General features: G+C 38.9%; 1 protein-coding gene across 1 annotated transcript in view; it reads left to right on the top strand.

The window, feature by feature from the left end:
• Positions 1 to 13604, top strand: part of LOC116052810 — a 46613-nt gene that overhangs the window by 17348 nt on the left and 15661 nt on the right. Inside the window, exon 3 of the mRNA XM_036002230.1 lies at positions 3841 to 4119. Within this exon, the coding sequence (XP_035858123.1) occupies positions 3841 to 4119 (279 nt within the window). The remainder of the gene's footprint in view (positions 1 to 3840; positions 4120 to 13604) is intronic.

The following is a 13604-nucleotide window of genomic DNA, read 5'->3' as shown; positions in this document are numbered from 1 at the left end:
CCAAAACTCCTCCGGTGGCCCCTGAAATAAATAACGAACAGTCACTTATTGGGAGCAGTAGGCTAGATGGAGCAGGTTACCGCCAGGATCTGTGCTAAGCTAGGCTAGCAGTGGGGGCGTCAGACAGAGTTATGACAAGCACGGAGATGAGAAGGGTATGTATGGACTTATCTAACTCTGGGGGTTACGGGGAATAAGACAAAGTCCCAATAAGTCGACGTGTTCCTTTTTAAAGGTCCTATGACTGTTTTTTGGATGCTTTTATATAGACCTTAGTGGTCCCCTAATACTGTATCTGAAGTCTCTTTTATATAGACCTTAGTGGTCCCCTAATACTGTATCTGAAGTATTTTATATAGGCCTTAGTGGTCCCCTAATACTGTATCTGAAGTCTCTTTTATATAGACCTTAGTGGTCCCCTAATACTGTATCTGAAGTCTCTTTTTATATAGACCTTAGTGGTCTCCTAATACTGTATCTGAAGTCTCTTTTATATAGACCTTAGTGGTCTCCTAATACTGTATCTGAAGTCTCTTTTATATAGACCTTAGTGGTCTCCTAATACTGTATCTGAAGTCTCTTTTATATAGACCTTAGTGGTCTCCTAATACTGTATCTGAAGTCTTTTATATAGACCTTAGTGGTCCCCTAATACTGTATCTGAAGTCTCTTTTTATATAGACCTTAGTGGTCCCCTAATACTGTATCTGAAGACTCTTTTATATAGACCTTAGTGGTCCCCTAATACTGTATCTGAAGTCTCTTTTATATAGACCTTAGTGGTCCCCTAATACTGTATCTGAAGTCTCTTTTATATAGACCTTAGTGGTCCCCTAATACTGTATCTGAAGTCTCTTTTATATAGACCTTAGTGGTCCCCTAATACTGTATCTGAAGTCTCTTTTATATAGGCCTTAGTGGTCCCCTAATACTGTATCTGAAGTCTCTTTTATATAGACCTTAGTGGTCCCCTAATACTGTATCTGAAGTCTCTTTCCCTAAATTCAGCCTTGGTGCAGAATTACAGCCACTAGAGCCAGTCCCACTATGAGCTTTCCTTAGGATGTGCCATTTCTGTGTCTGTAGCTTTAAATGCTATTGAGGAGGAGAGAGGGGGGGGGGGGGGGGGGCAAGGTGGAGGGTGGGGGTGTGGCCTTGACCAACTGCCATGCTTCGCTCGTTTGTAACCCATGATGTCTCTCTCTCATGGGTGGGCCAAATTCTCTGGGCGGGCAAAGCAGAGAAAGGGGAGGTAACCTTTCCCCTTATGACATCATAAAGGGAAGATTCCAGATTGGCCCATCTGAGCTTTCATTTTCTCAAAGGCAGAGCAGGATACCCAGGGCTCGGTTTACACCTATCACCATTTCTAGCCACTGGGGGACCATAGACAGGCTGGGGGAACTCATATTAATATTAAAAAAACTCATAAAGTGACATTTCCATGCAATGGGACCTTTTAAATAAAACAACAACCTCAAAACATGAACCAAACATAAATCACATGTTGAGTTTTTGTGAATGTCTTCATGCAAATATATAGTTTTGTCATGGGTTTACGGGAGCAGCTCCCTCAGTAAACTATCCTGAGCACATTTTCACTGTTTAAATACGATCTGTCACCAAGGAGCACTCCCAGTGATGTTGAGACAATTTGAAGGTTTCTCATAGTTTCAACATGTGATGCTTATGGTATAAAACATTGACCTGCCATCTTTTTCTTCTCTCCTCCTCTGCTGCTACCTGATCTTGTCTTTCCACCTAAGCAACCAATCAGTGCCACTGATGGTCCTGCTGCCTGTGAGATCTTCTAAATCATGGTGTATGAACTGAGTCTCTGCCTCTGCTTACTGCTGCTCTAATGGTAACTCAGCTGCTGCTTGCTTTAACCACTCTGCTTCCTGGACCAGGTGAGGTTTGAGTATTTTACATCCATGTTTACTAGTCTGCTTCTTCTTCCCTGTCATTGTTGGTGCATGGCTGCATGTTCTGGCATCTTTCAGTCTTGATGCTAAGCTAAGCTAACCATCTGCTGGCTGTAGCTTCATGTACACTACAGACGTGAGTGGTATCGATCTTCTTATACAACAAAGCAAATATTAATTGTTAACTGGAGTGCTGCCCTATCATTCCCACCTGCTGAGCTCCATTTAGTTATTAGCTGATAGTGTAAACATGCAGCTCCCTCATTATAAACGTGGCCTGTGTGTGTGATTCATACTTCTACTCGTGTTTTTCTGCTCCATTTTAGATGTTGAAACTCCATTATCAGGCTCAGATCATTTGACTAGTTCATGATATTAAACATCACCCTCCACTTCATGTTTTCATTTGTCTTTCAGGACCTGTCTTCAAAGACAGATCAGGAGAAAACCCAGGTGATGATGTCACTGTCTATAATCTCTGTAATGTGTGCTATAACTCTGTAGATCTCAGTATCATTAAAATCTTGTGATGCAGTACCTTCATGTTGACTTTAGTTGTTGTCACCCAGTGTAGCAGGTAGACAGGAGCAGAGGGGGACAGGGATTAACTAACTACATGTTAACAAGCTAACAAGATCGCTAACCTTCAGTTGTTATATTATTACATCAGATCAATATCTAATTTTAAGATAAAATATCTGTTGATCAGATATATTTTAGATCTACATTGATCTATCTTAAAACACAGATGAGGTGAGTCTGGATTTTGAAGATGTCACTGACCTCTACAATGTTTAAAGGCCAACAATTTTAAGTGAAGGTATTGTGTCTGAATCTTTGAATAATAATAATAATAATAATAATAATAATACCCAGCCTCTGGGTGACGGAGTTGTAGCACACGCTGCAGGTGTAGAAATCAGTGACATCATCAATCAGGACTGACCAATGATTTCTCCTGATCTGTGTTTGAAGGTCTGACTCTGTCTCTAAACGGCCCGTCAACGTTTTCTGACCAAGAGTTATTACTATTATTTATAATGACCAAGAGTTATTACCATTATTTATAATTACCAAGAGTTATTACCATTATTTATAATGACCAAGAGTTATTACCATTATTTATAATGACCAAGAGATATTACTATTATTTATAATGACCAAGAGTTATTACCATTATTTATAATGACCAAGAGATATTACTATTATTTATAATGACCAAGAGTTATTACCATTATTTATAATGACCAAGAGTTATTACTATTATTTATAATGACCAAGAGTTATTACTATTATTTATAATGACCAAGAGTTATTACTATTATTTATAATGACCAAGAGTTATTACCATTATTTATAATGACCAAGAGTTATTACTATTATTTATAATGACCAAGAGTTATTACCATTATTTATAATGACCGACCAAGATCCCAGAGCCCAATGTGTCCCAGTGTTTGGTTTTATCTGACCAACAATCAAACCCCCAAAATATTCAGTTTATAAAGATATAAAACAGAGAAACAGAAAATGATCACGTTTAAGAAGCTGGAAACAGAATATTTGTGTTTGATAAATGACAAATGATTAACTTCACTTCAGTGCTGTAGAAATAGTTCAACAGATCTAGGCTAATTTTTTTTTTTTCTTTTTTTTTTTTTTAGAAACTCTTAATATCCACACCAACATACGGTTCTTTCAGTGATTATTAATGAGCACATTTCTCAAAAGAAAAACTTAAAATAACATCTATCAAACACTGTGTAGTTAAAGCTCACATTCAGATTTCCTGTTTCTTTGTTCTTCTCTTTAAACACAATGTATCTACAGTCAGGCATAAACAACAATGTTATATTATCACATTTCTATCATTTTTCTCTCTTTTAATAAGCTTTTGTTTATTATATGTTTACAGGAGCATCTCCAGAACCGTACATCAGGACTCTGAAAGCCACAGCTGACTGGGCCCTGCTGCAGTGTGAGGTCCGAAGGGCGGCTCCAAAACCTAGAGTGGAGTGGAAGGACAGTGCTGGAAACACACTTCCTGCTGAGGAACCACAGACCTCAGAAAGAGGAGGCAGCTACTACATCACTCTCATCACTACTGTGACCAAGACAGACAACTACAGTTGTGTAGTAACACAGGAGGAAATCAGCCATCAGACTCACGCTGAGACCTTTGTGCTTATCAGTGGTGAGATTTCTTTCTTGATATTTTAATCAGGAAATAATTTAACTTGTTCATGTATTATTAGTTTTAAAGATTTTAGACACCTTTTGTGTACTCTGTGCTGTACCTGAGATGCAGTTTGAGTTACATCAGCTGTTTTTGATGCATTTCAGGGAAAGAGGGTGAGGACTCACCCAGTAAAGTGGCCGGATGGATGTTTGGTGGATTTGTTTTGGGAGCTCTGACTCTTGCTATAGTTCAAGTTCTGCTTAAAGTCACAAAGATCATCACAATACGCTGCAATAAAGGTAAGTTTAGTCTAATTCTAAGGAATTTGAATCCTAGCCTTTGTATGTGGTTATTATAACACGGCTATGAACCAATCAGATTTGATTTGAGCTGCCTGTTTGTATAACAGACTTTTGATGAAATGTAAATCTATTTGTTTTGGCCACCAAAATAATATCTGTATAATACAAAGGTTGACTTTATGGAATGTATACTTTTCTTTGCTGCAGGTTCTCGTCAGCAGGGGAAGGGTTTGCGTGAAGAGGGAAACGGTTTGATCAAACAGGGAAACGGTTTGATCAAACAGGGAAACGGTTTGATCAACCAGGGAAACGGTTTGATCAAACAGGGAAACGGTTTGATCAAACAGGGAAACGGTTCATGTGAAGAGCTTTCAGAGATGTTAGATCCAAACATGTCTCCCCGAAGTAGCACAAATAAACAACCAACGTCAGCTCACAGTGCTGTGTAAGCAAACAAGTAACGTCAGCTCCGGATGGGAACGTAGCACATTTTGAGTTGAGGTACCAGGGTAAGCCAATCAGAGGCGGAGTAAGGCATCCGCAACCGCCGGTAGTTTTCCTTTTTTTTTTTTTTAAAAAAACATCTTCACAAAGATTACAATGACAAACTCAGTGTTTGATAATTCAAGTAGAATTCTATCAGTAATACAGTCACACCTCCTAAACTGAATATTTTCATTTAACAATATTCATAAGTATCCATTATAGGAAATAACTTATCAGTGAATGACGACCATAGTAAGTTTGATCAACCAGGGAATCGGTTCATGTGAAGAGTGTTCAGATCTGCTACATTCACAAAATGGTCGATGACTTTAAGTCTGTTTTAAAGGTGTTTGTGTGTTTAACTTTAATCTATCTTTGTGAGAACCAGTTAGAATTTTTGAATTTGTGCGGTCCTCACTTTCAGACAGACTCAGAAAAGCCTGTTTGAGGGTTCAGACCTGGTTTTAGATTCAGGTCAGAATCAGGTCTGGGTTAAACATTTAGATGTGAAGTTTGATGTTAAGGAACGTTTATTTCAACGAGTGTCCTCACAAGTATAGAAGTACGGTGTGTTTGTGTGTCTGTAAATAATGTTCAGTGTAAATATGCAATCTGTTCCCTTAAAGGAGATCTTTGTGAGACTTATTATGGTCTGTTGTTGGTTGGACCTACAGAGTGAGTTTGACAAAATAAATATTACAATATAACTTACAACAACAAGAAAAATCAACAACATAATCTACACTCTGACAGATCAACAAAGATATAATACGGTTACACAAAGATCATATTTATTTCAGGGATTTTTATTTTGTTGCTGTAGGTCAACATGATTGTTAAGCTCTCTGCATGATGCTTTTTATAGTTTTTGTTTGTTTGTATTTTATCTTGTTTTTCACCATCTGATCTTATATTTTCCCTCTCACACTGGACGGTTGTTACAGACTTTACAGCAGCTAAATGAACGAGATGAAGCTCCAAAGAAACTCAACAAAAACAGTGAAAGTTACCAAAGTGATAATGAGGTGAACAAAACCTAAAAAAAAAATAAAATAAAATCATTACCTATGTTAAAGTGGTAATAAGAAAAAAAATTAAGAAAAAAGAAAGTAAGTAAGTTAAAGTAACTTGCTTTTTTTAGATTGATCCTCTCAGTTGTTGTTTTGTGAAGCAGTTTGTAACATCTGTTACATGAAAAGTTCTATGTAAATATCTATTATTATAAATAATGTAAATAAATCTAGTTAATTTACATTTATGAGGTGTGAATTGATCTGAGGAACCGTCTAATCAAAATGTCAGATGATAGAAGTTAGTTGGAGATAATGATGGTCTGACGATTTCATTGTAAAAAGATACTTTTAAAAAGATTACTTGTGTGTAAATATTTTTTAACTTGGAATGTATGTTTTTTTTATTGGAGAAGATTTTTTGATAAAAGCATGTATAATGGATTTGTTAGACATTCAAATATGCTATGGTGTCTTTATGGTATGTGGGCTGACTGCCTTATAGCATTGCATAATGTTATTCTTATACTCCAGTGCAGCTTGTGAAATGCAGTTTAATACTCTATTCATTGTGAATATAAAATAAAATATATATTTAAAAAAATGAGTGGGCCTGTGAAATATATTGTCCAGGTTTTTTCAATAAAAGGTTGTTTTTTTTTTTTAACCCTTTACAGAAACTGATTAAACAGGGGGGACCTGTCTGATCAGCAGATCTCATATCTTTCTCTCAGTAGCCATGTTTCCATCTAATTATTAAGCGGACTTTTAAAATGTCGCAAAAAAGAAGAAAAAATGTGACTTAGAAGCGTTCCCATCAACTGGTTTAGAGAGAATAAACTCGACTCTTTCATCACAAGTTGACGTTAGACGTGGTTGGAGATTGCAAACCGGCTTTCTAAATCCAAGAGTTTAGAAGCTAAGTTCTTTGGTTAAATGGAGAGAGGTGGCATTGTACCAGTCGGCCACCTGTGCAGAATCCAGGGCTGTGGCAGAGACATTTGGTGTCAGCGAGACAACCGTTCACCGCTGTGTATAGGCGGTGTGCAGGGCCGTACCATTCAAGCTGTTGAACCAATTCAAATAACAAATGTTATATTTACATTCAGTGTTTATTTTGAGGCCAAACAGTTCTTCCCCCATGAAACATTTTGCCTCCAGACAACATTACATTTAGTCTTTCCTTCATTTTTACATTCTTCTTTTAATGTTAAGATGCCGTCTATATTATCTGCCAAAGAATTCATCAGTGTTTGCTGTTTACCTTCCTCCTGAAGCAAATTCAAAAAATGCACTACAAGAATGTACTACTTTCTTTTCTTTTTTTTTGACAAATTATTTTTATACCTTAATTGAGTGACTGGATGTTTTTATCTTGAAGAAAATGTTTGAAGTGAATTTAACAATGTTTTAAATCTTGATTTGAAGTAAAATATAGTTTATCTATACACAAGTAATTAAAAGTAATGTTTACTTTATGAGTAATAAAGTAAAACCAGAGCTAAACAACAGCTCCTACAATAGGCCGGGTTTGTTTTTCAGTAATATTTCACTTTTCATTTGTTGCTCCTGAAGTTTTGGACATTTTAATTGACATTTGTTAAATGACTCCCTCATTGATCTGCAAGTTCTGAAACTTTTTATGGGCCGCACTTTGAGAAACTATGAACTGTATTATGACTTTTTGAATAACATTTTAATGGCATACTATACAGTGACTTTTTGTGCCTTTTTCCCACCATTCTGACCCCCGTATATTTTTTCCCCAAGGAGCACATTTTGCTCAAAATGTGGGAGTGACTTACATAGAGGGTTTTCACGACGCGTCATCACACCAGAAGTCGCCATGTTGGAGGTACTCCGCATCACGACAAAGCACAGGCACTGAAGTAGATTCCGAACAGCGTCAAGGAAAATGGTTAATTATTGCCGTGTTTTAGGTTGTACCAATAGGTCAGACCGAGAAAAACATTTGGAATATTATCGACTTCCAAAAGTTATTAAAAACCAGGCGGATGAATGCCAGAAGTTATCAAAGGAAAGGAGGCGCTTGTGGTTGGATAACCCTGGTACCTGTACGGAAATGTGCTACATTTCCCATTGTCAGTACCTGATGCGTACCGCCTGTCAAGTTGGCGGGCATAATGAAATGATATCAATATGTAGCTAATATGTATAATTTAGGTTTAGGTGTGGGTTTCCACACAGCGAAACGCCTGGCGAATTTCGGCCAGCCAGTGAAATTTTGCCTCTGGAGCATGGACGGCCAAACCGCTAGCTAACCATTTGACTGCTGTGTCTAGCCAGTGGTGGCAAGCGAGCTGGCTATCAGCTAGCTAGGTAGTTCAAAAGTTTAAGTACTTAAAGAAGATATACAGGCGTCTTTATGCCTTGTGTTTATGTTCATGTAAACAACAAGATCACTAAGACATAATATATTTCATACCAGCATGTAGCCTAGCTGCCTGGCTACCTGCTACCTGCTACCTGAAAAGTTTGAGTGTTTAAACTAACATTTACAGTAGTCTATTTGATGGTGTATTGGCCCTGACTAAGTTTGTGTGACATATAAACCACAATCCTTGTTGATACAAGTACCAATGTTAAAGGATCTTTGGTTAAACTTTCGTCAACCTCAATGACAGCGATGCAACATTTCGCTGTGTGGAAACGTACCGTTAGTCACTTTTATTCACTTGTTATATGTATTTTAATCTCCATCTTTTAATGTTTATCTAAATTATCTTTATTTTTCGTCATGTCATCTTTGTTGGTTTATTCCCTTTCTTTTGGAGCACATTGTGTCTGCTTGTCACATGAAATGTGCAATATAAATAAAGTTGATTTGGTTTAGTGTCATCGTTGTACCTATATGTAAACATATTGTAGCAGCATATGCTGACTCAAGATATTTTTTAATCATTCGTTCAAAGAAACAACATGGATCAGTATTCCTTTCATGCTGCCCTTCGGCAGTTCCTAGTAAGTGGGGCTGTTGATGCCGCGGTTGCTGCAGTTGACCGGAAGAGAGTCATGCGGGTGGCCAACAACTTCGTTGTAAATGGTAAGTTAATGGTAAGTTAGTTGAGATAACATTGTACAGACAGACAGACCAATCAATAAATCAATCAATCTTTGCTCTATTCTTCAGACAACCAGTTATTCTACACTGGCCCAAGCAGGCAGTACACGAGGCTGGTTGTTATGTCCGAAAAACAGAAAGAAGCTGTCATGAAGGAGTGCCACAACAAACCTGGCACTGGTAACCACGCTGGAGTGAGGGCCACCAGAGACAGGGTCATCGCTGGCTACTTCTGGTCCACTCTAAAGGCAGATGTGGAAGAATGGGTAAAATGGTTATGATATTTTTTTAAACAGGTGTCATGGCTTGCAAACGAATTGAAAAAGCAAAGTTTAATCCATGTATTTCGGGTGCAGGATCAAAAATGTTACAATTCAAAGAAAAGTGAAAGATCCGCACACCAGAGAGCTCCCATTATTATTTATTTTTATTTATTTATTTACAGTGGCGTTTCAAGCCCTTATGGCCCTTCCTCAGACTTCCATGGCTTGCAAACGATTCATTACTGTTACTCTCTGATCTTCAGATGTTACATGTTGTCAGTCTTATGTTTTCCTCGACTTTCATTTTATTTTAAATAATACATTCATACATCAGGTGCGATGTTGTCGGCAATGCCAACTGAATGATCCCATTAAGACAGTTCCACGGGTTCTCCACCCAATAAAGGTAGAGTCTGCCTTGGTCTACAATTGCAAGTGTAGAAGACACTTATGTATCTATAATCTAATTTTTATATATATATCTCCACAGGTGAAAGAGCCATGGGATGTGGTGGGCATGGACCTGGTTGGTCCTCTAAGAGAGTCTCCAAGGAACCACCAGTATATTTTGACCGTCACTGATCTCTTCACAAAATGGGTCATTACAGAGCCCCTAAAGAACTGTTCAGCCAGTGAGGTATTGGCAGCCCTAGTCTCTAAACTCTACATGTTCGGTATGGTCCGGAAAATAATTTCAGAGAGAGGCAACGAGTTTGTGAACGAGGTACGCCTTCTGCAAACTTTCCAATAGTATACTGCACTTCCTACAACAGTGAATAGATGCAGACCAAATTGGGAAATGGTTTTTCATTTGGGTGGGACAATGTGGGACATGTTTTCATGCTTATAACCTCGGTTTTGGATTGGCAGCTCAACACACATATCTTTGAGGCGCTGAACATCCAGCATGCGGTGTCCAGTGCCTACCATCCACAAACAAATGGCCAAGTAAGTGTGCTGGCATAAAATGCTAAGAGTTCAATGTTATTCAGCCCGTGAATGTTTTGTTTGCTTAAGATGTGTATGTAATAAATGCATTTTGTTGGTTAAGGATGAATGGACCAACCAAAATGTGAAGCGTGCCCTCAGGCGGTACGTGAATGAGGCCCACGATGATTGGGACGTTCATCTGCAAGTCATTGTGTATGGCATTAACACAGCAAAACAGGTTGGTTTGACATTTTAGAGGGATTTTTTTGTTAGTGATACTTTTGTTGTTGAAAGTATGTCTATGCATACTAATACACTTTTTTTGAAATTAGAGATCGACGCAGTCCAGCCCGTACTATCTCCTCTTCCACCGTCACCCCCGTCTCCCAGAGGCTATGAATGCTTGTCCATGGAGGACAACTTTGAGGTTGAGAATCCAGAGGAAGAGCTGGACAGGACCCTTGTTAAAGCTAAAGCTTTAAATGAGAAGGTTAGGTCTGATGTAACTTAGTGCAAGATGATTGCATGCATTGAAGTATACTAAATTATATTTACTGACCTTTTAGGTCATCCACAACACTGACAAGGCCCAGAGCAGATACAAAAAAAGCTTTGAGGCCAGGAAAAATAAGCGGGTAAGGCAGGTCTGTCTAGAGGCTGGTGATGAGGTTCTTATCGGAGACAACCCCCCCCCCCAAAAAAAAGAAAAAAGTCTACTCCCCAGACCCGGCACCAAGGGCCATTTACCCTCACCTCGGTCACCTCAAAAGGTGTGGCAACATTGAGGATGGAGGGTAAAGTGAAAACAATGAATGTCTCACGCCTGCAGCCCTATTTCCATTTGAAAGGTTAGATTTTTCTGAGTGATGTCTAAATTTGTATTCTCTATGTATCTATTGTGTGCCATAGTGACACCAAGAACCTTTTTCTGTTGTCCAAGGCAATAGCACACCATGGATGAGGATCCCAGGGGACCATGTTTATGCAGCAGGTGGCTGGCTGGTGGACCACCAGTATGCAAGCCGTGGTCCACTGTGGTCCAATGACCTGGGGCCTCTGCAGGATGAACTGGTGAGTGCCAATTCCATGTGTCTTCTTTCTTGTCATGTACAGCATGCTTGCTTTAACCCTTGTAAGTACATGTAAGTTGTAATTCATAGAATGTATATAAGCAAGAATGTTAAAAAAAACTAACCAAAAACAGCGCAAGTCTCCAATATGACGTGTATTACAGAGTGATGTACCATCCATTCGCAAGTGGTGGTGTCTCCAGATTGTAGAGAAATTCTCAATCGCAAGGTAGGGCACATTACAACATATAAACATTGTTCTGCTTTTATTATACTATATTAAAAATATCATACCGTGATGTTTGAAAAGGCATGGGCAGCACTTTGGTCAGCGCTTTACTTACTGGACAGAGGAGGCAAAACAGCTGATGGCAGGCACCCTACCACCTAGTTACAGGATTCCTCGAGCTCACAAAGTTAAGGTAAAACTGAGGAAAAGAGTCTTGAATTTATAATTCACACGGCGGAGTACATTGTGAGGAACAACCCTGAGTTTAAGGGACGGGTGCACAAGCCGTCATTCATGTGGATGGATCATGACGACCAAATTTCTTCTTGGAGGGTGTTAATGGAAACGATGGAGTGTGATGCCAAGGACCCATTCATGTTCGTATTTGACCATATGCAGGACATGGAAACATTTATGGGTGTTTGTAGAGACATGCTCAACCTTAGGGTTAATGCTGGATGTGGGGAGCACAGTCCCGCCTATGTACATGTTAAGTGAGTGAGTGAGCAACATGGCCTCCAAATGCCTGGGGTCATGCCTCCCCAGGGGCCTTTACAGCAGGGAATGACACCACAGCACCAAAACATGCCATGGGGGATACCTGGTAAAATTGCAGTTGCCCCTTCCACCTTCGCAGAAGCCCCCCGCATTCCAGTCCGTCTCCAAGAATACAGCCCCAGCCTTCACCTCAACACGGTGCCCTCCACTCCAGCTCTCCCAACCCCAGCCTTAGAGGCCCAATGTCAGGCTCCATGGAGCAGTGACACATGGGAACACCAGAGCAGAGTGCCATGCTCCCGCAACTTAACACACCAAACAGAGGGGGTTTGAGGAATGACATGGGTATGGTGGGTGACACGCTAGGAGACACGCTGGAGAAATTTGTTGAAGGATTGTAGCATTTTGGGACAGAGAAAGGCCTTGTTTTGTTTTCAGCTGAGAAGTTTTTGTACTTGCTAATGTAAAAAAGCTAAAAGAAATATAAACAATTTAGTCATGACTCATATGAGGCCTACAGACTGTGAACTTTCCTTAAACCAAGGGACTACTTTTTCTTCCAATACAGAGAGTGATTTAATAATTGCTATTGCAAAGAAGACAACAAAGACACAAAGAATATATTTTTGGTTCAGACCAGCCATGCAAGAATTTGCCCTGGTCTTTGTTGGGTTCTCCTTTGTTTTTCATTGTTTATGCTCTGGTATTGACTTTTTTTAACAAAACTTCTCGAAACAAGAAATATTATTAATTTTTTTTTTTTGTACCTTTGCAAATTAATATTGTTTGTGTTGAGAAGACTGTAAAATAATTTGTCTGTGAATTCTTGCCAGGTTTCTCCTCCTTTCTCCGTTCCTGGCTAATTTATTCTAATATGCCATTTTTTAGGGCTGTGCTCGATTGAAGAAATTCTTAGTCGACTAACATTCAATTTTATCGACTAATCGATTAGTTGATTTAATCGACAGATCTGTAAATCTGAGTTTCTCCGCAAAGAGTCATGCAAAAGCACCACTTTAATTCTTGTGTTTACCAGAGATGTGCTCGTATGTTTCTTGGAAATAAGTCATTCAGCATGAAAAAAGCATAAAACATGACTAATCGACTAAAGAAATCTTAGTTGACTAAGACCAAAACGACCGATTAGTCGACTAATCGACTAAGAGGGAGCAGCCCTACCATTTTTTCAAAAGGACTGCCTTTGGGAAAGCCTTAGTTTATTTCCTGTTTTCAGAGTCTGTGGGAGATAAATGTATTTGTATAGATCTAGGAACTAGCTTTGTCTCTCTTTCAGTCAAAAGGAATTCTCATTAAGTTCTGAAACTCTTTTGCCTGTGGTGGGAAATTAACTTGTTTGACTGCTGATTTGTGTTTTAGAGAGTTCTGTGCATAATTTTCTCTTTTGCATTAAACTTGACTTGATGGACTGTTCTCTAATGTAAATCATACAGCTCGGCAGTTCTGTAAATATGTGTGCCACAGACTGATTCTATGTTTCTATTTGGAGAGGACTCTATTGTGGTCAGCAACAGTGTAAAAAATCTGTAGCCTACATTATAATGTAAGACAAGGATAAACTTCAAACTCACATTTGAGAAGCTGGAACCATGAAATGTTTTTGCTTGGAAAA

The sequence above is a fragment of the Sander lucioperca genome, chromosome 6 (genome assembly GCF_008315115.2).
Source record: "Sander lucioperca isolate FBNREF2018 chromosome 6, SLUC_FBN_1.2, whole genome shotgun sequence".
Lineage (NCBI taxonomy): Eukaryota > Metazoa > Chordata > Actinopteri > Perciformes > Percidae > Sander > Sander lucioperca.
This window is presented reverse-complemented; position numbering and strand designations above follow the sequence as displayed.